We start from the raw sequence: 24,603 nt of genomic DNA, 5'->3' as shown, positions 1-24,603 counted from the left end.
GTTGTAGGCCCGTGTGCTCAGATTTGGGTGCACGTTAAAGAACCCCAGGTGGTCGAAATTTCCGGAGCCCTCCATTACGGCGTCTCTCATAATCATATGGTGGTTTTGGGACGTTAAACCCCACAAATCAATCAACATTACCCGCGAGTAAAGCGCATTCTGTCTTTCATAGAGATGCTCGCCCTGGGCGACTCTCTTCACGCTTTCGCAACAAATCACGCCTTTGCTGCGTTGTTTGTACGTTGTTAGCTTGTGTTCCGTCAGCTACGCACTGCTGTACCATGACTGAACTACTATATTTACATCGTCGTTATCTGCATACTAGAAAAACAGAGAAATATCGTCGAAAGCCCCCATATCTGTGCGATTCGTTCAGTACCACCGTTCGCACCTTAAACGCATACGCTTGTTTTTTTTTTTCTCTCTCTCATTCTGTTCACCATGAAATGTGGGACAGCCGATAAGCCTAGTAAGGAAAGCTTAGTGGACCACGGGGTTTTGCGCTACGCTGCGTTTACCACGTGTACGCACATGCTCTTGCACAAAAAAAAAATCTCAGTTCAGCAGAGAGCTTTCATCGATGGATTACGTGCATGACGGTGCTACAACAAATTTAGGCTTGGTTAATGGGTCAAGCATGATTTCTCTTTGGGGCGAAGCTCCCTAAAGCGGCACCCGTTCGTCCCTTGTCGTAGTGCGTAAACAGTTTTACGTTTTGACCTGCAAGGTTGTGCGGGTGGGAGATTTCTCCTGTGCGTTGTTGAACAATAAAAAATTCGCAGCGTGCGCGTTAACTAAAAGCCGAATTCTACTGTCTCTCATTCCCCATTAGCAGTCATTGGCATGTACATTGAGCACTATCTGACAAGAAAGGGTTGCTATGTTATAGTCGCTGAGCGTAACCTCCTTGGTTTTAGAAAAGGTTTAGCGAGCGTTGGGCCTGAATACAGTGAACTAGTATATACCATGAACTCGAGGTGGTTAAAGGCAGGAAGCAGACACGAAGCGCAAGCCGTAAGAAGGTGTGCGTGTGTCACCTCTCGTTTAGTCCTTGGAATGTCCGCTGGATGGCGGTGCTTCTATATGCGGAATATATGATGAAAAGATGCGAGATGGTGGTACTTGGAGTGTTGAATAGATGGACAAACGGACACACAGACAGATGTATGGACGGATGCAAGGATGGCTGCACGGACGAATGGACGCATGGACGGACGCAGGGGCGGATGCATGGACGAACGCTGGGACGGACGCATGGATGGACGTGCGGATGCACAAACAGACGCACGCACGGCCGGGCGGATGGTCGCACGAACGGTCACACGGACGGACGCATGGACGGACGGAAGCAAGAACGAATGGACGGACGGATGCCTCGCCCCACGTTCCATTATTCACCCCATGGAGATGGTGCCATTTTTTAGACAAAAAATTACTACTGCCTTCCGTTGGTCCCTAACAATGCCACACAAACGCTGGCAAGAATGTAAAAAAGATGAAGTTTTCAGTGAAATTGTACATTATATATAGGGCATGCCATCAGAATTAATTTTCAAAGCCCAGGCTCTTTAAAGCATTCTCAAATCTAAGCACACGGTTGCGCACGGTAACTCTGTTTTAAGTACAGTTTAAGTACCGATGTGTCGCAGTTTTTGTGATAGCAATATTTCTATGTAGGGGTACCACGGCCAGATAAACACCACTAAGGCTCCTCGCAAGACCAATAAACTACAGTGCCGTAGTTGCACACCTACCAACAGCGCGCAAGTGCATGGCCTAGAGCCTCTTTTTTTCTGACGTCACATGTCACGTGACTGATTCGTCCGCGGTCACGTACGCCATCACGTGAATACAGCTTTAGCGAAATCTTCCTAAGTTATACGACACACGTCAGTCGCTACCCCGAGTGTTCAAAACGCAACGTTAAGTTTCACTTCATTTCATTTCACTTTATTTTCAATTCCAACATGATAGACAAAAACTGTTTGGACCCATAGCCAAAGGCTAGAATAGGGTCCAATGATGCGATACAAGATGGCACAGTATCTAAACGATAGCACAAGGCAACAATAGGACATGTAGCAAAACAATAGAACAATAGCAGTTCTTCACCTGCGAGCCATCCGGTCGAGGCTCTGTTCAAGCAAACCCGGATTCTCGGTGCTCGCCGATTCCCGCAGCGAAGCGGGCACCTCAGACCAGCCCTCGCCCGAGAGGTCGCGCCGGGGCGACGCCGACAAGGGAGCCGGGGGCGCTAGGCGCGCCGGTACGCTGAGCCGCCTCAGGGGCGGGCTGGGCCAGTAGCTGCACTGCGGCTCCTGGTACCACTGGTCCTCCTCGTACCACGGTATGCACACCGACGCCTGCCGCTGGATTCGGCCCGACGACGCCCAGCGGGCCTTGCTCTTGGAACCTGAGACATGCAGAGAGTTCCCGGCAAACGGTGAAGTCACACGTGGTAGATGTCGAATCCACGCATGGGGTCCGGAGCGGTGTCATGCACCAACACATCGCGGCACATGGATGCAAGATGTGATGATGGCCAAGCGATGACCACCGTCGAGTATTATTCACCCGTTATACCATTTACGTCAGTTATCACACCATGTGCAGCATATACAAGAAACGCTGCATATAGCGTACGCTGCATATATTAGGACCACACAGTTTAAAGTGCATACCAGATAACCACACGTAGTTTATCACTTATTAGGAATCGCCCCAAGTGCAACACGTATAAGGACTGTATATCTACTGAAACGTGTGCAAGAAAGCACGCTGCAAGCCGTGTGTTTCAGAAGTTCCAATCGTACCTATATAATGACCGTACATGGACTATACTATACAAATATAACGTTCATGTAGATATGACAACTACAACATGTATTTATACAAAGCAGTCCTTGTCATACACAATGCCGCGCAAATGACATTTATAATACATGCCATGACATTACATGAAGCGGGGCCACTTATAGTGGGCACCACGGTGGGCACGGTAGTCTTTTGTTCTGCGATATAGACTTGCCATTAAGGCATAATATTTTGTGTATATGTGTATTAAATGTGTCACCATAGCTTGAGCCCGCCCTTTACCGGTTCAGTCAGCCACCTTTAATGTCGTTTTAAGGACATAACACGCACATAAACTCAATTATTTTCTGAAATTTCACCGCGACAACGGCTTCAGCGATGAGCGCGCCCCGCTATCTGTTCTGTTACCCGGGAACAAGGAAGTACCCACGGTAGTGGGGTCGATGGTGCGGCACACAGTGGTCCCAACAGGCGAACCAGACGGCGCAAAGATCATTGTTTTCGTTTGCTCCGCTGACCCCTGAACACCTTTCCCTGCGGAACATGTGAGATTCGTATCTCAAAGAGGTCCTGAACCACAAGTGCTTGCTGAAGACACGCGCCACACACTCACATACAGCTAGAAAACGTGCGGTTCAGCCAAATCTTGCAGGTCCTTACCCTCTGTTTCAGGGGCAATTATACAACAGACTTGTCGTCAACCGACAGATATTGCTGGTATTGGCAGATAGCTGTCATAAACCGGCAGCGCCGTTTGGACCAGTTTTGATTATTGTCACGTGCCAGGAGCCCGGGCTCTGTACCGTGCAAAAATTACACACTGGCAGCAGTATAGCGCACCGCAATAACGTCGGGAGCGAGTGATGACAAGCACTCAAGGTCATTTAGTGCGCGTGACGCGACTTCTTTTCCCGTGCCATCCCTCCCTGTGTTGCATCCAGCTCACTCGTCGGTACGAAACAAGATAGCGCTGAAAGCGTGCGAGAAAGTTCTGTAACTTTGCTCGTACTTGACGGATCTGAAAAAAAAAAACTTGAGAGGCCGCTTGAGCTTCGTTTTTAAAGCAGAACGCGATAGCGTAATAGGGGCCCACGCGCATCTCCTTCTCAATCGCTATCCTGGCATTTTAAGAATCACAAAGGAGTACTTTCCTCGACAGGCCAATACTGCCGCGCGGGCGGCTCTTGAAGGAACACCAGAAGAAGCCATACCACTTTCGCAGACCGATGCTGCCAGTAATCTTCGACTACTTGCGCGGGAAATCACGTTTTCACTATGGTGCCCAAGCAACGAGACGAATCGTCCACACCACCTGTCCTCTTTGATGGCTATCCGCATGCCCACTGGGCTCGACCGAAGAGGAGCCACCCATCTTCATCGCTTATGGCTAGGAGTGGCATTTACAAAATCTTATTCATTTGCCATAGGAATGGCCGACAACGCTCTCCGCGATGCCTGTCGTTGCGAAGAGACGCTACACCACATCTTGTGCGACTGTCCGTCGTATGACATCCAGAGACAGTCACTGGCGTCCGTTTTTGCGCGCATCGACAACAGCCAAATGTCTGTGGACACTATTCTGTCAAGTGCTCGAGAGAAGGCATTGCAACAAAGGCGACAAAAGCTCTGTTGAAATTCCTACGTGACACGGACTTGAACAAGTGGCTGTAACAGCAATGGCACACAGCGCGAAAGAAAAGACTGGACTATGACTGAGTGTGCGCGCGTGTGTTGCCGAATGTCCTGTGTTTATATCTCTTCCCTTTCTTCTCTCTCTCTCTTTCATCTCACCCATCCCCCTCCTATGCGCAGGGTAGCAAACCAGCTGCCTATAGGCTGGTTAACCTCCTTGCCGTTGTTTTCCTCCTATTTTTTTTCCTCTTTTTCCTTCCTCAACTAAATAAACCATTTTTGTCTGTAAGCCTATAGACACCCTTCAATATACCATCTTTTAAGAATCGCGAAGGAATACTTTGCTCAACCAAATGAACCATTTTTGTCTGTAACACCCTTCAATATACAATATTTTAAGAATCGCAAAAAATGCTTGCCTCAACCAAATGAACCATTTTTGTCTGTAAGCCTATAGACACCCTTCAATATACCAGTACTGACAATCTGTTCCAAGGAGTGTTTTTATCTGTGCGTCTTCACCTACACACGCGCACGTATCTTGTAGCATTATCGAGCTGTACTCGCAAGATCGATAGAGCATCGAGTACCGGAACTCACTTTTTTTCGTATCTTATGCAACGTGTCCATCGCCAGCTTTCCCCAGGTGGAACGACGGTAATCACGCAAATGAGGCGGTTTCTAAGTGGACGAACAAAGCTACTGAACATACGTGATAATTAAGGCTATCAGAAACTTAATTTCGTATTGAATTCACTCACAAAAGAAAAAAAAATACGTCAATTGCTAAATTCCTTTACTTTCGCGCGATCTTTCGGTACAAATTTGTCTACGCCAGAGTTGTACCTTCCCCTAACGAAAAAAAAAAATCCGGCACCCTAGCCGGTATAATTTCGTGCTTAATCTTTCGTGGGCGCTAATGACCATTCGCTTCTATCCGTTTCATCTGCTGGCTCGTTAGCCAGTTCTGCTTTTTTTTTCGGGTGTCTTAGCTAATTGCTTGTCGACTGCGCCCACGGTTCGATCTCGCAGAAGTGCTGGCGTCACGGCACGCACGCAGAAACGGGAAACGAATTATGGATCGTCGAAATCGAGGCAGCGCTATAGTCTTCCTTCGCCACGTGTTCGGATCTGCCGTACGAAAATATGTTCGGCCTATGTCGACACGTCTTTGATCGGAGAAATATTCGTTCGAAGACATTCTTTGATCGAAGAAACCGTTTCACGTTCTTCCGCAGAATTCTTTTTGAAACACATAGCTCATATTTGAATTTGTAGCTAAGAAAGCTTTATTTGTCGGTACAAAATCTTGCACATTTAATTTTTATCTCGTTGCGTTTAATGGTGTACTACTTTATATTGTTCCTTTATCAGTAAGTTCCAACTATTCATCGTAACTTTGTTCCGATTGTACAATTATTATGTTTTTTTACGTTCTTCCCACTCTGTAATAGCCCTATGTAAGGGTTGAGAGTATCTGTAAATAAATGAAATAAAAATAAATAAATAAAACAGCGTTTATTCGGGGAACGCAAATGAGATAATAATCAACGAATGTAGTACGGCGTCCGGCGCTCTATCAGGTATGCATTTTGCTTCAGCAGCTTTCACAGCACTTAAAGAAATAAATTGCAGTGGTTCCGCGTACAACAATTGAGCGAAACTCCTTAGAAATGGGACGCAAACGCCTACGCTCCTGATCTCGCAGTAGGCTTTCATAAACGCGGTGGTGCGTGGAGCGGGTGGGAAAAGCGTTCGCTGCGCTCTGTGGTGGAAAGGACTGAGCGAGTTGAGGAGCCTTCATAGGCGCGCACACGAAGGCTCCCTATACGGATGGATGGATTGACGTGGCTGTACCCTTTAGATCGGGTGGCGGCTAACGCCACCTAGCCGTAATACTTAATGAACCAACAACTAGATTTACCTTTTTTTTTTCGTTTAATTAGTGAAGTATAGGACTGGTACTTTGCAGTGAACGGTTTAATTTTTCACTCGTGCCTTGACTCTAGCCACCAGTCAGATAACCTCCTTCTAGTTGATTCTACCCGCTTAGAGTCTGTTTTGCCCTCCCTGTCTCTAAACCGCGGTGCTTTGAAAAACTGAGCGAGAGAGTGTGTGGCGCCACCTGCCGCCGTGCCTGCGCTACCGCTGCGCTGGGAGCTCGCACGTGTTCTTTTGCTCGGCGCGCTTGTCGGGCTGCTGCTGCTGCTGAAAAACATTTATTTACAGATGTTATTTACAGGAAGGGTGGGAACGGTCCTTAAGGGGCCGCCCCGTACAAACACTAGGTGAGCTCCCTCTTACGGGAGCCCATTGGCGTTGGCCGCGGCCCGGGCACGCTCGACCAGGGCCCGTTGGGCCGTCAGGTCAGAGCAGCCGAGCAGGGCTGCCTCCCAGTCCTCCCGCGAAGGGTTGGGTAGTGGGGTAAGGTTTGGGGTTTTTCGGCATGCCCACACCATGTGGAAAATGTCAGAGGAATTTTCCTCGCAATGCGGGCACTTCCCCGTGCAAGCGGGGTCAAAGTGTTTTATGATTGCCGGGCACAATAGAGTTTTAGTATAAATCGGGCGCATGGAGCTTCGACGGCGATGGTGACGGCCGGATGCGGGCCTACGGAGCTTCGCTCCTTAAAAAAGAAAAGGAAAAAAACAACAACACGGGTATTTGAGTACAACACAGAGTTACATAAACGGCTACTAGAACAAAATGACACTTTGCAGAAAGCTCTCTCATGCCGAATAGTGAAGGGTGCTGTACCGCTGTTCGAGTCGCCGCGGGCGGTGCCTCGCTTGGTCGAAGACGAAGAGGACGGCGATGTGGTGGCGCGAACGACGATTCGCTTGGGTACCGCGCCCGTGCTGCAGGTGGGGAAGAGCACTTCCGGTTCCGCCGCAGGCGGCGGCGCCTCGGCGGAGAGAGAAGTTGACTCTGGGACGATTTCCGGCTTCTTCTTCACCTCCGCCGGAGCTCCGGAGTCCAGGGGCTTGCCGGAGGACGAGGACTCGGGCTTGGTGGCGACGGCGCTGCTTCCGAGGTTGCCGATGTTGACGCTGTTGCCACCGCCGCTGGCCGACGACTTGCCGCCCTTGGTCTTGCTCTCGCGCTTGGAGGCTCGCTTCGGATCGGGCTCGCTCTTGACCTCAGGCTTTCTGCGTGTTGCCATGCAAAGTGATAATATTCTCAGCTGTCAAAGATACACAACAACAGTTACGTAAAAAACAATACATAAAAGTAAATAAATCACATGGGTGTCGTGGTTTCGTGCATGCAAAGCTGTGCAAGCACAAGGGTATACCTATATCTTATGTGCATCTTTAATTAAAGTTAGCACTTGCGTGCGTCGCTATCTGTTGACTGTCGTCCCTGAAGTTTGCGCTATGACAGTTCAACGGAGTAGCAACAAGCCTAAACAAGCACCTTGCCACACAAAACAAAGGTAGACTTGGCATTATAACTCCGAGTCAAATCTATCGTAGAAAACAAAGAGGTAGGCCTGAGCTAGTATCTGCTCCGGCTTGATACTTCACACGAGGGTCCAGCGAAATGGAAGCAAAACAGCGACGAAGGTTATCTCACAATGGGCACGGCGATGCGTGTTATGAAGTTTAACGTCCACACACTGCTTTACTTACGAGGTTATAGTCTAGCCACAGCCCTTTTATAGAGTTAAGGCAGCTTCGCACCAGGGGCGCCAAGCGTGAAAGAATTGTGTCGCTGGGCAACCTTCGTTTCTCTTCGGCTTTAGCTTTCTCTCCTCCACTACCTCTTTCTTCCCCTCTCTCTTGCTCTTTCTACCTTTCTTCTTACTTTCTCTTTTTCTATTTGACGCTTGCTTCCTATGCATTTATTTCAATTTTTACGCGATTTCTCTAGCGTTATGCCAAGCGACGAAAGCACACGACAACCCGGCCATAAAGTGCTTTGCACTTATCATCATCAAAGCACTCGAAAGCCAAGAGAAAGAAAAAGTTCTCGTTGGCTCAAGTCGCTCGTTATGCTACAGTGTCATTCGTGATTTATCCCGCATAACGTCAAGCTACGACAGCACACGACACCCGGGTCCCTAAATTGATCTGGTTTTAAATAGTTTTATAGCAGCCCTTGCAGCCGTTGTTGCTAAGTGCTGGCTTTTCGCACAACGGAGACATAATATAATTTCCGCCAACGTTGCAATGCCCACTTGTTGTCACGGCAACTTTGGGAAGTATACTGTATACAGTGCACACACGCGAGGACGCGAGCAAGATACACGAAAGCGGTGCTGCACACTTCCAACAAACTATTCGTATCGCAACACCTCATGCGCGCGTGCATGCGCTTTCCATTGGAACTCGCTAATGTGCAGCGCGATATTATCCGAACCCTGTGCAAACAATGGAGAAACAACTGCACGCATCTCTCGCGACCACCCACAGTAACAGGTCACAAGGGAACCCTTTGCAACTCGCTCAGAAATACGGACGGCGGACCTTTGTCGGAAAGCATTGTGCGCCATCGACAAGAAGTGTGGCAGCTTGGGCTAGTTGGTATGGCATGACGAGTTATAGCATGAGAACAAAATGACGACACAGAGACAAGAAGGAGGTGTCTTTCGTGTCCTTCTTGTCTCTGTGTCGTCGTTTTGTTCTCGCGCTATAACTATCGTCCTCGACAAGAAGTTGCGTCGCAGAAGAAGGTCCTGCAAGTGCTATACTGCGCTCCTTGCGATCGACCACCCCTACTGAACGAATGTCATCAGGACGCCCTTCCTGGGTGTGTTGTTTTCGTCCTGTGTATACTCGCGTTTTCTTTCTTTTGTGTTCTCTCTCTCTTGCCCTCGTTTCTTTATCCAAGTGCAGGGTAGCGAATCAGATGTTGCTATCTGGTTAACCCACCGGTCTTCCTCCTCATCGTCTCTCTGTCTCTCTATCCAGAGATATAGCGCAAGTCTTTAATAAATCTGGGTGAGTGGTCTCTAGTGCGTGATGGTGGTTTCGATAGCGTGAAATAGCGATAGCGACCTAGGGAAAAAAAGGGGATGAGAATTAAACTAGCGCCGACTTCCACGCCTCCATGTGATTTGCAAATGCCAGTTATAAGCTGAAGGAATCAGTACTATTGATGGCATCACAAGTTGGGTGATTGCGAAGGAACTTGAAGAGGTTTGATCACAGCCATGCGCATGACGGGGAAGGGGGAAAGGAGGGCGGCCGCCTCCCCCAGTCCCCTATACATCAGTCCGATACAGTCACTTATAAGAAGGGGGGCGCTGCGACTAATCATCTTCGCCCCCTGCGCACGCATATGGGTTAGGTGCTGAGGATTCAGGCACAAAATGAGCCCGTGGCAGGTTACAAAAGAAGATTGACAGACCCCATTCGAATACACCATAAGGGAGAAGTGGCTTATCTTCACCGCCGCGACACCAATTAAGACGATCGAGTTCTTTGCTATTAGGAGAAAAAATCGAAATGTAGTAAGTGAGGGAAATGGTTTATCAGTTTCTGTAAATAATGATTTGAGATGCATTCAATAAATTGGTCATGAGGTGCAGATGTCGAAAGGCCTTCGCTGTTTTTTTATATTTAAGCTTCGATCTTTTTATTCTGACGAGATGTCTCCGATAGTGATAAGAAATTTTACTAAAAACCGCTGGCTGTCTCACCCTTTTGGCAGCTGTGGCATCTGCCCGGAGCCAGATGGAGGTGCGTGGACCACCGGAGCAGCTGGCAGCTTTTTCTCTGCAAAAAGGTAAGGGGGAAGGGGGGAGGGGCGAGTCGGAGGCAAACTTGTGAAGATCGTAAACATTGAAACGGACGGTAAAGTCTTACTTAAAAAGAGCAGATAAGAGCGAAACATGCAGCGGACACAGAATACGCTGAAGTAACGTACGGCCTCCAAGAAGCTTGGCAAAAGCTGTTTGGGATCTTTTACTGAAAGAACTCAGCATGGCCAGTACTGGTTTAATGTGAACACATTTATAAAAGCACGTCAGTCCACAGTCCTTCGTGGTCCTTCATTCAGGGCGTTGGGTGTATCGTTACGGGTTCCTTATTTTATCAACCAAAGCAGCAAAATTGCAAAAGCATCACGAACAAGAATCGTGGTTGTTGTCACTGCTGCTGCTGTTGATGATGATGATGATGACGATTATGATGATGATGATGATGATGATATGGCAGGAGGCTGCAGACAATCCCCATTATCTCTACCCCCACCCACTCTTACCACACCCCACGAGCTTCAAGAGACGGCCTTGTACAGCTCCAGCCTCGACTTTCAGCTATATGGCTTATCGCGATGGTCAAGGACGCGGCCCGAGCTCGAGACATGCTGGACTAAAAGCGCCTCTGCTTAGTTTCCTTGTAAGTACATGTGTTTATTGCCTCTCTCAGGATCAGAATTGTAGATGGGCTACCAAAACTGACTCGGCCTCACTAGGGCAACGCCTCCTCTGCACTCGCTTGGTGGATTCAGTACTAAAAGGTTGTATCTTTCGCGATCTCCGACGCCAGCATTGCTCTCGCCGATCGGCCCATCGTCCGCGATCTGACTCCGTGTTGTAGCTTTCGCTGATCGGTGCCCTGTTCTCTAGCGCCTTCGACCAAGCACTCCTATCTTTTATATCTTTTCTTCACTCGTGCTTGGCGAGTGCTCTATTTTCTATATCTTTTTACTATTTTTTCATCCCCTTACTTATTCCTTTACAGTGAGCTTAGCCGTGTCGGCTACAAGGCAGACAGAAATGAGCTCCTTTTTCCTTTCCTTCAAGAACCACTTGCTACTGTCGCATTGGCCGTCAGCAAAGAACACTGAATGGGTGATCAAGAGGGTTTCTTTTCTGGAGGGCTCCTCTCAGAAAACCGGCTGATCTGAGCTCCGAGCAACTCTACGTCAGCTTTCCCCGTGGACAAGGTCCCGCGCCTTGATCATCGGAGCTACAAAATGCGACGAAAGCGCGGCTGCGATTTTTGAATGCTGCCAACTTGAGTGACACCCATCAAGAAACTGTTACTATGTCTTCCGCACTAGCAGAAACCTTGTTTTTGTTCACTCAAACATCCCCTCCCCCTTTCTCCTTTCTCAACGCACGGACGACAACCGGGAGTCATATTCTGGACATTGTAAAGTTCTGCTATGTTGTGAAATTGCGCGGTTGGTGAAATTTGATTGGCCCAGAGGGCTGGTGCAGCCTCTCCGAATGGCTTAAGATGGCGCCATTACGAAATCCGAGAATACGGCGGATTTTCGCAGCACACGCAACATCGCTAACGGGTATATATATTGCTACGGTATGAGCCCGGCTGTAGTATGTGCCGGCGAGGTGGAAAAAAAAGACGACGTTGTCTGGTGCGGCCTGAGGACTCCATCTTTACCGCAACTGCCGAACTTCATCCTCACCCTGTAAATAAATCCACCTATCCTTTAATTCAACCGTAACAATATATATATTACACTTGCAGAACAGTGTAACAACTTTCAATTTACCACATCTTTAGCGTCTATGGAAAGTTATCAAGGAAACTTATTTTGTTTATCGGAGGCCAGTGGCCGACGAAATGTTGGTTGCTGGTATACAGAACGCTTAAAACCGATTTCATAACTTTCAATAGCACACTCCTCTAAAGTCTGTTGAAATTTATAAAACAAAATATTTACTCGTTATCGATGACCAATAGTCGACGGATCGTTGGTAGCCGGTATATAGGACGATGTAACGACTTCCGATGGACTGTCGGTAAGTTTCATCGACTTTTCTCGATTAACAGTTCATTGGCGGTTGGTACATAGATTTGTAAGGGTGTTCATAACAGCTTCCGGGCTTCGTACTTAAACTGTTGGTTACAAATAGTGTTTAAATATTTAGAATACTTGGTACTCTACTATGGGGGGGGGGGGGTTAGAAAAAGGGGGTAACGATTTTGAGCACAGGGTACTCTACTATGGGAGAGCTATGGAAGATACAATCGAAAGTGTTCCTTTCCTCAAGTATGCAATTATACGCGGGGAAACGGATATGCAAACGAGTAAATACTAGAAGAGTCTGGAACTGTACTGCCTCGGGCCAATAAAGGGCTCTAGATTGCATTTAAACCTTCGATTTCTCCTCATCGACTACTAAAGTCGGGTAGTACATTCCAGCCATAAACTAGTTTCTTTATTTCCTCTTTGCGTTGCGAGTTAAACTAAGCCCACCCGGCGATGTGTCACCGGACTAGCTGCCAACAGCACAAAGCATCTTTGAATGAAAAAACAGCTGTTTACATATGCACGCTCGGTGCAGCGTTATCTACTCTCGGCTGAGCAACGCGTGCCGCGTTTGCGAAGCGCGAGTTCCTTTCGGACTGGGGATCTGTTGCGGGATTAAATATATCTTGTACATGCTATTTTTACGTGGGGCTACAATAAAAGCAAAAAAATGAAAGGCTACAGACGTCCTTGCTACTTAAAGAGTGCTAACGACAGGCAACCGATCAGGCAATGGTAAAAGTGCGGCTGATGCGGCGCGGTCGTATAAGGCACCTTGGTGTAACTTCATAGCGAAGGTGTATCGCTGCTAAACTCAAGGGCGCAGGTTCGGTTCCCGGCTTCAGCAACCGCATTTCGATGGGTCCGAAGATGCACAATCGTACTAGTACTTCGCTTTAGGAGCAAGGTTAAGAACTACAGGCGGTAAATAAAATTTCCGGAGCCTCCCACTGCGGCGTGCTTCGTAGTCACATGGTGTCTGTGGCGCGTGTAAGAACCCAGGATAAAAAAACGTTCCCTTCAAGTTACAGCAGAGTAAGAGATTCTACGTGAACACGAAAGTATGGAGCCGCAAAACGATTTTACGTGCCTCCTCACAGGAGCTTCAGCATCAGATTCAGCCTGACTACGTCCACTGCAGGACAAAGGCCTCTCCCATGTTCCACCAGTTAACCCGGTCTTAATTAACCCACAGGAGCTTAATAAAGTGTTTTTTCCTCGATCAAATCAAATGAAGAAGGCATGACTCAGAAAAAAGAAGAAAAAGCTTCGCTCAAGGATACGTAAGAACCAGTGTCCGCGCTGTTAAATTACCGTCATAGTGAAGGTTTCGATACGGTTCGCATAATCAAGATGGTGTCAACTTTTCTTTCTCTTTAATTACAATTTCCTTTCATTTACCAACACGAAACAAGCAAGTATCGAAGCCAAACCCCTCATTTCAATGACCCGCCTACAACGGCACGGTTCTACAGTATAGCTCACCAAAGGTGAACCTCTCGTAGTAGCGCGAAACTTTTAAAAAGGAAGGAAACAGAAAAAAAAAGGGAAAGAAATACACGAAGTCCTTCTTTCCACCCTTTCTCCTGCTCCTATATTTTCCCAAGTTTATGGCGATTCTATCAGTATTTATAGCGAACACCGACTCGGCCGATATGAAGTTATCCATATACGTGAACCTTTGGCCAGACCCAGACTAAACGTAGCGTCATTAATTTTCTTCGTGTTTTTTTTTTGCATTCTATTCCCGAGTAAGACCACTTTTTAAAACCTGTCTCGCTATGTATTTCAGCCACAAGGAAATTCACCGCGACGAAAGGGGTGAACCCGAATCCAAGGAGTCGGCGATAAGCTATAACCCGCGTCCCGAAGGCAACCACGCGTACCGCATTGTAAATATCGATCTAGTATACAGGTTCAGTATTAGGCTATAGATATACAGTCTCACTACTTGCACTGCAGGAAAGAAACAAGTCAAAAAGAGAGAGAGAGACGAGAGGAAAGCGAGAGACACCTTGTCAATACAGTGTTGCTGGCGCACGCACACACCGAGGTAAAAAAGAAAGAAGACAACAAGATGGAGAGATCAAGATTGTGGCTAGTGAAACATCTGTCCTGTGTACAACACAAGCACAGCGGAGACTATCATGCAAGCGGGGAGGGGAGGGGGGAAGATGGACCGGGCACGCCACTTGCGAAACTGATGGTCGAGAAGCGTATCAGAAAGCCTTAAGCTGGGAAGAACGGTACGGGCGAAACGCTATACTCGGGTAGAGGGCGATTGTGCATAGAGATAATGGTAGAATAGCAGCGGAGGAGGAAGAGAAACAGATGGTCTTGAAATGGTGCGCTGTACGTGCGGTCACAAGGTCGGGAAAGCCAGTGGCGCGCAGGAGATACATGTAACCGAACAATGCGGCACTGGTCCCGCTTTTGAAAGCAACCCCCTCCCCCCCCCCCCCCCCCCAACAAGCTGCCTGGCTTGACAGAAAGCGAGGGGCTCGTTTGTCGGCTTCCTTTTAATCCGTGAATCGCTTTTGTGTCACACTTGCATGCGCGTTCCGATGAAGCAGAAACGAGGCTCGGTTTTACGGTGGCCCATGAAACGAAACATCATCTGTCGTATCGATAAGCTGGTGATGATACGTGGTGATCGAGACGTGTGATAACACTAGGTAGCGGGCACGCGGTAGAAACGTCGGTAGAGCTACGTGGTGTAAAGGCACGCGAAGAAATTGATTGATTGGTTGATTGATTGATTGATTGATTTGTGAGGTTTAACGTCCCAAAACCACCATATGATTATGAGAGACGCCGTAGTGGAGGGCTTCGGAAATTTCGACCACCTGGGGTTCCTTAACGTGCACCCAAATCTGAGCACACGGGCCTACAACATTTCCGCCTCGCGAAGAAATTGTGAGACAGGTTAATGCAGTAAAGGCTCGCGGCAGAAGTGAGACAGATTGCCGAGATCGAAACATGGCAGCAATTAGATTTACAGCCATAGAGAACAGTGACATACCGATATTTACCTCCGAAGCAGAAACCTTAAAAAGAGGGTTCAAGTTACGATGCATTCAACAATGGAAAGAGAGCAGAGTGTGCCACGAACAAAGGGGTATTAAGGACATATTAGTCGAAATCAAGACGACTATATGGACCCGGGCAGGGTGTGTAGCACGTAGACAAGATAACCATCGGTCTCTACGAGATACAGAATGGACTCCAAGACAAGGCAAACGCGCGAAGTGGAAACACAAAGCCAAGTGGGCAGATGAGATTAAAACGTTCCCAAGTATAACGGTGGCCGCCGCAAGCACACGGAAGGTTCGATTGGCGGAACATCGGAAAAGCCTATGTCCCGCAGTGGGCGCACTTTGGGCTTGTGACGACGATGACAGATAAATATTTTAATGAACTGCTGGAGATGTCTGCCTGGCTCTACGCCTGACATGATACTCCAGGTGCTCAGTGATGATTATGATATATTTAGTGATGAACACATGACGCATACGGCCACACACGTAGACTCATGTGTGGCTGTATTCGTTACGTCACGTGACAGATGGGGGATAGAACCACGTGATACGCGAGTAGTTGCGCCGCAACATGAGGCACACACGTGGTCGACACGGGACAAAACCATGTAACAGGTACCCGGTATATTACTAGTAAGCGTGAGTTAATTTGCACCTGCAGAGCTCGAGGGTCATGTGACCTGAACCACTGGTACGAGGGGCCAGGTATGATGGTTCAGGTACGATGTCATTGTTTGAACGGCGCGTCGATGTAGACACTGACTCTGAGATTACTGATGCGGGCAAATATAGTGTGAACCACGAACCAGCACGGTGCGAGTTACTGGGACCCCAGTGACAAAATACTAAACTGCGGCTTACAACAAACTGATTAGCTGCAAACGAGACACAACATTCGCCTAAGACGACTCGAAGACGAAGGCCATCTTCATCTCCTCAGTCGTTGGTCGTTCCCCGCCCCTTCCGAAAGATTTCTCTTCTAACGGGATTCGCATCACCTCCGAGATCATAGGCATTGGAAGCTTTGTGCACTTCACGTTGTTTTGCAGGGCCTCCGAGATCGGCCAACCGTCGACCAAGCGACGACATCGTTTTCTGCACCGTCGTAATGACGTCACCACGCGATGATTTCTTGCATCACACGTGTTGAAAGCGAGGGACACAGACGGGAAACTTTCACGTTTGTTAAGACTTCGCTATAAAAAAAAAGATGATGAAATATGATACAATCCAGCTTTGTAGGCCGTTTTCGTACAAGCATCAGAATTTATTACGCATGGTGTAAACCGATTACCTTAGAGCGGCAAGGTTGTACCACCCTGCGCAGAGTCAATTTCCACTACAGCTCTCACGTTCGGAAGACTGCACGAGCACTTCGTTTGAATTAGACATACTTAGACATGTTGATATTGCGACACACAAACAATGTAGCCCATAAGCACGATAAGTAGATACAGGCAGCCCTGCACTCCCTACACGTACAACCTTTAGACTGCTCCGGTTTTAAGTTCAGGAGTAATTTTCACTCTTACACGAGCAACTACAACTCCGGAGGCAGCCCCGAACCTCATTTCCATATCCACTCTCCTCCCCTGCCCCCTCTAGTGGCGGGCTTTCTAACCGCATCGAGGGTCGGCAGTCGTCCCACAAGCGCAAAACAAAGATCGTGCAGGGTCAAACGACCGAGATTTGCGCTCCGTGCAAAACGCCTCGTACGCGTAAAGTTTACGTAGCGTATATACCACACTCTGAAAACTTCGCCCCACATCACGTACAGGAGGAGCCCGGGCAAGTCTACACGTTACACGAAAGCTCGACGATAGAAAGACCGCGGTCCCAGACACGTATATAGAGACAGCTCCTAGCTATAGCGCACCTGCTCTACAGCCCAGTGTGAATCACGCCGCTACTTCGCCCAGAACGGCAGCAGCAGCAGCAACAACAGCTTCGAGCAATTGTCTATGCGCCACCGCGCGCAGGTCGGCTTATGCCCTGCAATCTAAACAGCGCGTTTTAGTATTCACGCCGACGCCGCACTCCCCACCAGGGTTATCGTTTCGCTCCACGCTTGACCCTTGCGCCATCTGGATTACGGCCTTGCCGCTCGGTGCAGAACTGGCTGGCCAAATAGTAGTATTTTCGCAGTGAGCGCGATTTCATCGCTTCTTCTTTTTGTGTGATCGCATTTAGTTTGCTTATTCTGCAGAGCAGGGTTTCACGGTGTGTCTCTCTTCCATTTGTGTACTCCCATTCGAAGAACCAGCGGATATGCCGTAATGTTAATTAAAATTGACGACAAATCGTGCTTCTTTGAATATATTGTAGGGATTGACGTGGAGTGTCTGACAGTTTTTTTTTTAAATAGGTCTCGTTTCAAAATCACACCAGCATTTCTTTATTAAGCAGCGCGGGTTTCAGATGGATGACAGACCGTCTCGTCATCCCCCCCCCCCCCCACACACACGCACACGCACACACACACACGCACACACACACACACAGAGAGAGAGAAATCAGGCTTCGTGCGTTACGCCAAAATATCTATTCGGTCAGTACGAACTCAGTTTCATAAAATCTTGAATTCATATTGGCACACCCATTGGCAGACTGAGGGACCTGAGACAACGCTATTTCATTGGATCACAAGTCCGTAAAAAATTCCTCAATGGTTCCCGCCTCCTAAAAACCTAACACACTTATTATCTGGTCACGGACACTTTCAGTATTATCTTCATCGATTCAATATAACTGCATCGGACAGGTGTATGTGCGGTGCACCTTGCTTGAGCGAACAACACTACTTTAATGAATGCCCAAACACACAACACATTGTGACCCATTTACGTGTGCCCAAAAGTGATACAACACTACCTGCGCATTATTATGGGCTATTGACCAATAGAAAATCTCGCGCGTATCTACTTCAATTAGTGACTGTCATGCGCAACTCTGTTTCTATGACATCCACATGACACGTATTAGCTACCAACACTTTATCAGGACGTCGCTTCATACTCCGAATCACCTCCATATCACAACTTTTGCGTGAGTGCTCTCGATTACAGTCGCAGTTATGCCAACAAAGGTGGGGGAAAACCTCGGCGACTGATAACGATAGCATCACTGCTCCATTTTCCCTAAGTACTCGAACCATAGGATTCGCAACGCTTGCGCAAGTACCTAATCCTGCCCCCCCCCCCCCCCTTTTTTTTTTTAAAAAAAAAAGCTTGTTACTATTGCGAATGGCGCCTTGTCTAAGTTCGCAGCGGCAAACAGGCTGCCCAAGGTTCCCTGCTGCATCGCTGGTTGGAACGACAGCCCGACGTGCCTGGCTACATGACTCCTGGTGAAGAAATGGGCTTCGACATCACAGAGGCCACTGCTACCATCCTCGTCAACGTTTACCCATCCTCAAGACCACTGGCTCGCATCCCACTTCGTTGTTTGTTTTTGGACTTTCTGCATTCAACGACAATGCATTTAAAATAAACACACACACACACACACACGCACACGCACACGCACACAAACACACACACACACACCCACGCAACACACATACGCACACGCACACACACACACACACACACACACACACACACACGAACTCCAAAAACTCAAGTGGGGGAAATACACTGCTGCTGCATATCGACCTGCTCATTCCTGAGAAGCTAACTAGTTTATTTATTACAGTTTCATGCTGCACTCACTAGGTTTTACCCATGTTATTTTTTTTTAACTAATTGGCTTTTTCAAATAAAAATAAAAATTTGGGAACTTTCCCCTTTTCATTTATGTTAGATTGGCTTGAGCCTGTTATACCTCCTGGTGGTACGGGCTACCCCCCTTTTTCCTTTTAGTTATTTTTACATATAGGGGGCGGAAAAAGCACACACACACACCACGCACACACGCCAGCGGCATCTACTCTGCATACAGTTACATCAAATAAACACAAATAAAAAGGTCAGCAACGTTACGACGGGGGGTCTCGATATCTGGGTTTTTGGTAATTTTTTGCAAGCACGTGCAGACGCTTAGCGCGTTTTTCATACGGCAACGACGGTTTCTCAATGAATATTTTTCGTGCAAGTCGGTGCAATTCCGCAACGCATTACGGAGTAGAAAGTGACGATCGGGATTTACAACAATAATCGACACTATAGCCAGTGTTTGCTGTCACTTTTTTTTTTGTGTCCTACACATGTGTTCGTGGCAGTGTGCTGGGTGAAAAAGGTGTATGAAATAAACCGCGGCTTCACAACGCCGGAGTATTCTTCAAGAACAACGATCACCAATCTTGCTCGGCCTCTCAGATATTTTGCGGAGCGTGTTCGGTGAAGTTCTCTTATCAAATTTCGCTGAGGCATGTTTTCTGACCGAATTTCTCACTCCGCTAACGGAAGCGCCTGTCCCCGTCTGTCTTGTCCTTGTGTTCGCTTTTTACTTGCGATACTTTTTATCTCTCTAGCTATCTATTTCGGAGAGCCCAGCCAAAGACTTCATATCGCTGCAGAGTTTCCACAGCGATGTATGTGTATCCCTTTAACTCAACTTGATCGGTTAATTGAACAACGTTAACCCTGAGTCTAGTGAAATTCATAAAGTAGTCAGCAAAAAATGGCTCAACCACTCCTCCCTGGTTATGCTACATCTAAGACGTGTTAAGTTGTGTCCGCGACATCGTCCTGTCATAAGATGTTCAATTGCTTTTCAATCGAAGACCCCACCAATCTGCTCATCCACATTGAACAGTCGGCACCACCGAAAGAGGACTCGAAGCGGAAGCTATATACTTCAAGCGGGTACGGTCATGCGTTCTTATCAGCGGTACCTATAATGAACGTTAATGCGAGCCGCGGTTTGTATTAGGACAACTAATGCCTCGTTTACGGGTATAACTTGGAAAGGGCAATCAAAACACGTGACTCGGTCGCCGCACAGAACAGGCTGCCTCAGAACAGTAGATAGTTAGGTACAGCTTGGGAGACGAAGAAGAAGTGTCATTATGGCAGAACAAAGAACGTGTTAGTTACATACCTTTTTGTGATTAATTGTGATCTCACCAGTTAAGTGCGGTTTTCTACTGGTGTGCGCTCAAAGCTGCTAGGTTTCCCACGCATACAGTTGAACGTGCAGGGCGAAGGGATAGCGCACGGCACAGTTCGCCTGGATAGAGTGGAGCGTACGAGGAAGGCGGACGACATCGAAACAGGGTTGCGCGAGTCTCCCCTTATCGGAATCACCGAGCATCTAACTGGTCTCGCACGCGTCGCGAACATGGTCGCTCGCGTGCTGAACGGTGATAGGTCCTGCTACAACGCACGAGACGGGCCACGCATCTATCGCAGTGGTTTCGTCTTCTCTTTCTTTTCTTCGTTTAATTCGCAGAGATGCCGCTCCGCGGAGCCAAAGAAAGCAAAGATTCGTTTCCCCGATCACGGCGCCGCCGACGACCGCGGTGCTGCAACGGTCGCCTAGACTGTGTATCGCTATGAGTCCTGTAAAGATCGCCCCGAGACTATACAGACTACGAGTAACAACCGCACTTTGCGTGGAAGGCATTTTTTATTTACTTGTATTGCTCGATTTTGAGATAGCTTATCACGGTCAATCCACTCCGTAGAATGTGCACCTGAACCTTACAGAGCCATTTAAACGAGGACGGAAATCGAACAAGCCCAGTGATATGCCGAAGCGAATGATGCCGACGAGGCGGAGAACGGTGCATGCGTCATCACATTGGGCGAAAGCATTGGGTCGCAGCATGCGTGGCAGTCCTCAGAAGGCCCAAGAGTGAAGACCAAGCAGTCTTCTGAACGACGGATTTTCCGTTAACCTCGCTTTATGAGTTTCCATTTTACGCGGGCAGAAATAGCTAAGCTTTGTTACATTGCACTTGCTTCAAGCTAGGCTGCAGTGTGTTTATGTACGCGTGTTTGATATATGACGCGAAAACTTGGAAGATGGCTTCTACACGGCTGCTGTTCTTTTGCGAGACACACGTACAGTGCACATGCCCGGGCCTGCTATAGAAACGACGAAATTCCGAGAAATACTGCTGGTGCGTCTACTGGACAAGGCAGCTTAACTTTGCTTCTGCATCGTTAAAGGCGTCAGATATCGTAAAGCGACATGCTGTCGGCCATTCAACACCCAAGGTAATTTAAATGTGAACAAGTGATGATTCGTGCACGGCCCCACGTGCAGATTGAATATAAGCACGTCGAGATAGGCACTGTGCACGACCATAAATTTTATTATACAATAGGTTCCTTCAAACGCTTTACTCAACGATTCTGCAGTGGCGGGGTATACGTACCTGGTACATCCTTCGTCGAGAAGCTTTTGAGTGGGATGGACCCAACCGCCGGCTGTTTGCCGCTGCACAGTTCCCTGTGAAAAAGGCGACCAATGAAGACTCTTGATGAAAAGAACAGAAAGACAAGGCGCGAGCAGAACTTAACACAACTACCAACTCTCACGATGTTATACCTCGACAGCAGTGCGGAGCATTCGCGTAAAGGACAACTTTCCTCACAGTCATTCATCCAAGTGACGTTTTGACACATAATATCAATAGTATCCAGCTCTTACAAACATGAGATTTATTGCATACTTTGCCACACTCGCTGTATACGTTCAGCACGCCCCGAGTTATCTTCTAGATACATCTACGAAACCAACGAACGATTTCTTTTTCAACGCTATTCATCTGGCACAGTAACCTCACATTATTCGGTCATTCCAGCGACGCAGGCGGCGCCACGCGGCTTTCCTCCGAACCTGGCACACGGTGAATGATGATGATGATGAGCCTTTAGCTTTGCTGGCACTCGCCCACAAAGGGGAATCGGCCATGAACCGTGCCGCAAGATTATAAAGTGATTTAGTTATGAGTCAGGTATTCAGGTAGTCTCGTAACCGAAAATAATAATAACAATAGACTAACAAGGTAATCTTTTTTGTTGCCATTTTGTACGCACACACAGCAGAGTAAACCTCCCTGTGGCTATAACCTAATGTAATCCCTCCTAAGGATAAAATTACTGCCACGTTTATTTTTAAACCTATAGCTTCTCAATTGGTTAGACCAGGCATCTTTTCCTTTGATAAGATTATTGTTGACAGGATAAAAAGAAATGATCTATTGATTCTGATTCCTTGCAAAAGAGACATAACGGAGATGCTGTGAGTCCAGCCTTATGTAGGTAATAATTCAGGTTTGGAATTCTGCATCGTAATCTGGTGATCGTAATTTCTCAATGCCGAGATACACACCACTGTTTGTTCCAGGAAAATCTTAGATGTACGAAGTCTCTGACGACGCAGTTCGATCTCGCGGTATTCACAAGCGCTGATTCGTTTTCATTCAAACATCTATGCGTCTCTTTGGCGAGAGAAAGTGTGGTCTGCAGCGAAACTAAACTAGAGGGCCTGACGAGCTTTGCTGCCCGAGACGCGCACCTCAGCACCGTCTCGTCCGCCATTTTGACCTACCGTCCCGCCGCCTATCGTCGCTGGAATGGTCGAATACTCCAACTGCCTTGAACTAAACGCCTACACGTTAAAGAATCCCAGGGGGTCGATATTTCCGGAGTCCTCTACTACGGCATCTCTCGTAATCATATGGTGGTTTTGGGAGGTTAAACCCCACGCATCAATCAATCGACCAATCAATTAATTACTCAGTCAGTCAATCAATCAATCGATCGATCAATCAAACTATATGCATATATACGAGGAGCTTTTTTTTTTCATATGAGCCAATTCGAGAACCAAAACTAGATGGAATAAAGCTCTATTGCACATACTCTCATTTTTCCTCTAAAATAGTAATAATAAATTATTATAAAATAATTAATAATTTATTAATACTGTTAGAGAGGAAAAGTGAGAGTATACGTATGTGCCGATAGAGGCTTGAGCTAGTTTCGGTTCTGGATTTGGCCCCTTTTCAAAAAGAAGCTCCTCATATGGCGGTGGCATTGTGGAGTTGTTGGTATCGCATTAAATTCGTAATGAATTCATCCCTGCGTGTGCCACTCATTGCTAGGTGTATCGTATGCACCTAGTAACAAAAGCAAACCTAAACCATATCATCTGGGGCTGCCTTCACACGTGGCAACTCAAACGCAGCAACCCTTATGCCGGGTGTGCAGCCGCAACTACTCCTTAGCCCAGGAAGGATCCGCAGCTAAACGAGGACATTGAATTACGCGTCTGAGCCAAGGAGAGAGGAATGCAACTTCAAAGACCCCTGGTCTCCTGGCAGCCTTACCAACAGTGTACTCCCGACTGCTGTATTTTTGGCTCGGTTCGAATACGTATGTCGAATTAAAGTTCTTTCGCCTCCTCGATCACGGTCGCAAAAATGTGGCAAATACACATTTAGTGATGCAGAGAAACGCGTGATCCATTGTGGGACCAAAGCATGGTCGTCAGAGCAACATCTCGTTTATCTAACCGTTACGATACGATCGCAACCACTCTCGTATTAAAGTTATCCTTTGAAGAGTTTGGTGCTTCTGCCACGTGCCAGTTCCTTGCGTTCCTACCCAGATAGTAAAGTGAGACGCTGTGCTGACGTCACTACCATCGAGGCTGCACCGGGGAGGTTTAGATTGCGTTTTACCGATACTCGTAGAATAGCTCCATAGTGGTCCAAGACCACCTGTAGAGTCAACATATTTTTTTTTAAATTCGTAGTTCGCACTGGTGGCGCAAGGCTGCAACCATAGGCGGAGCTAGTATTCGATTTAGCTACGTTTTGCTAGTAATGCTAAGTTCTTGCTAGCATTGTTTAATATGGCTAGACATTCACATTACGTGACTGGTTACGGGATCCTGTGATTTTAGTGACGTTATTAGCTGTTACGTGTTTTTTTGGCGGGAACAATGTGGCGTGACCAGTTTGTTGCGTTGTCCATGGCGACAACCTGACTTGCTGTGACGCGATATTGCGTAATTTTGGTCACGCGACTAGATGTTACGAGACGTGTTTTAATGACGTGGCTAGACGTAGGGGGATTCACGTGATTTTAGCCACGTGGTTGGTTGTCACGTCCGCGACTATACTCGCGGACAACTTTTCTTGGCAATGAAGCTAAGCCTACGAAGGCAACTTGCAAGTACCCTCACACCCAATGAATATTGTTCTACAATTGCGTCGGTATTTTTCGCGTGAGAAAATTTTAAAAAAAAATCTTTAGTTTCTACACGCATTCCTTTGAGACAAGGCGCCGCACACTAGGCAGGGCGGTAATAGACCCTTCAGAAAATTCAGTCTGGCAACATGGCTCTTACGCCACATCTTGTTCACTCGTGCGAGCTGAGATTTCGCCATTGATCGATGCTAATTGGCCAAGCGAGCTGCCACGACCTATCTGAT

The 24,603-nt window shown here is 47.5% G+C and overlaps 1 protein-coding gene across 2 annotated transcripts in view; it reads right to left on the bottom strand.

Moving 5' to 3' along the window:
* The window catches only part of LOC142774647 (uncharacterized), a 100,677-nt gene that overhangs the window by 16,077 nt on the left and 59,997 nt on the right, over nucleotides 1-24,603 (bottom strand). For both annotated transcript variants that reach the window (XM_075875264.1, XM_075875263.1), the window contains 4 exons: nucleotides 21,535-21,608; nucleotides 10,091-10,166; nucleotides 7,204-7,595; nucleotides 2,113-2,413 (listed from right to left, as the gene is read on the bottom strand). In XM_075875264.1, the coding sequence (XP_075731379.1) occupies nucleotides 2,113-2,413; nucleotides 7,204-7,595; nucleotides 10,091-10,110 (713 nt within the window). In that variant the 5' untranslated portion in view covers nucleotides 10,111-10,166; nucleotides 21,535-21,608. The remainder of the gene's footprint in view (nucleotides 1-2,112; nucleotides 2,414-7,203; nucleotides 7,596-10,090; nucleotides 10,167-21,534; nucleotides 21,609-24,603) is intronic.

This window comes from Rhipicephalus microplus, chromosome 10, assembly GCF_043290135.1.
Source record: "Rhipicephalus microplus isolate Deutch F79 chromosome 10, USDA_Rmic, whole genome shotgun sequence".
NCBI classification, from domain to species: Eukaryota; Metazoa; Arthropoda; class Arachnida; order Ixodida; family Ixodidae; genus Rhipicephalus; species Rhipicephalus microplus.
This window is presented reverse-complemented; position numbering and strand designations above follow the sequence as displayed.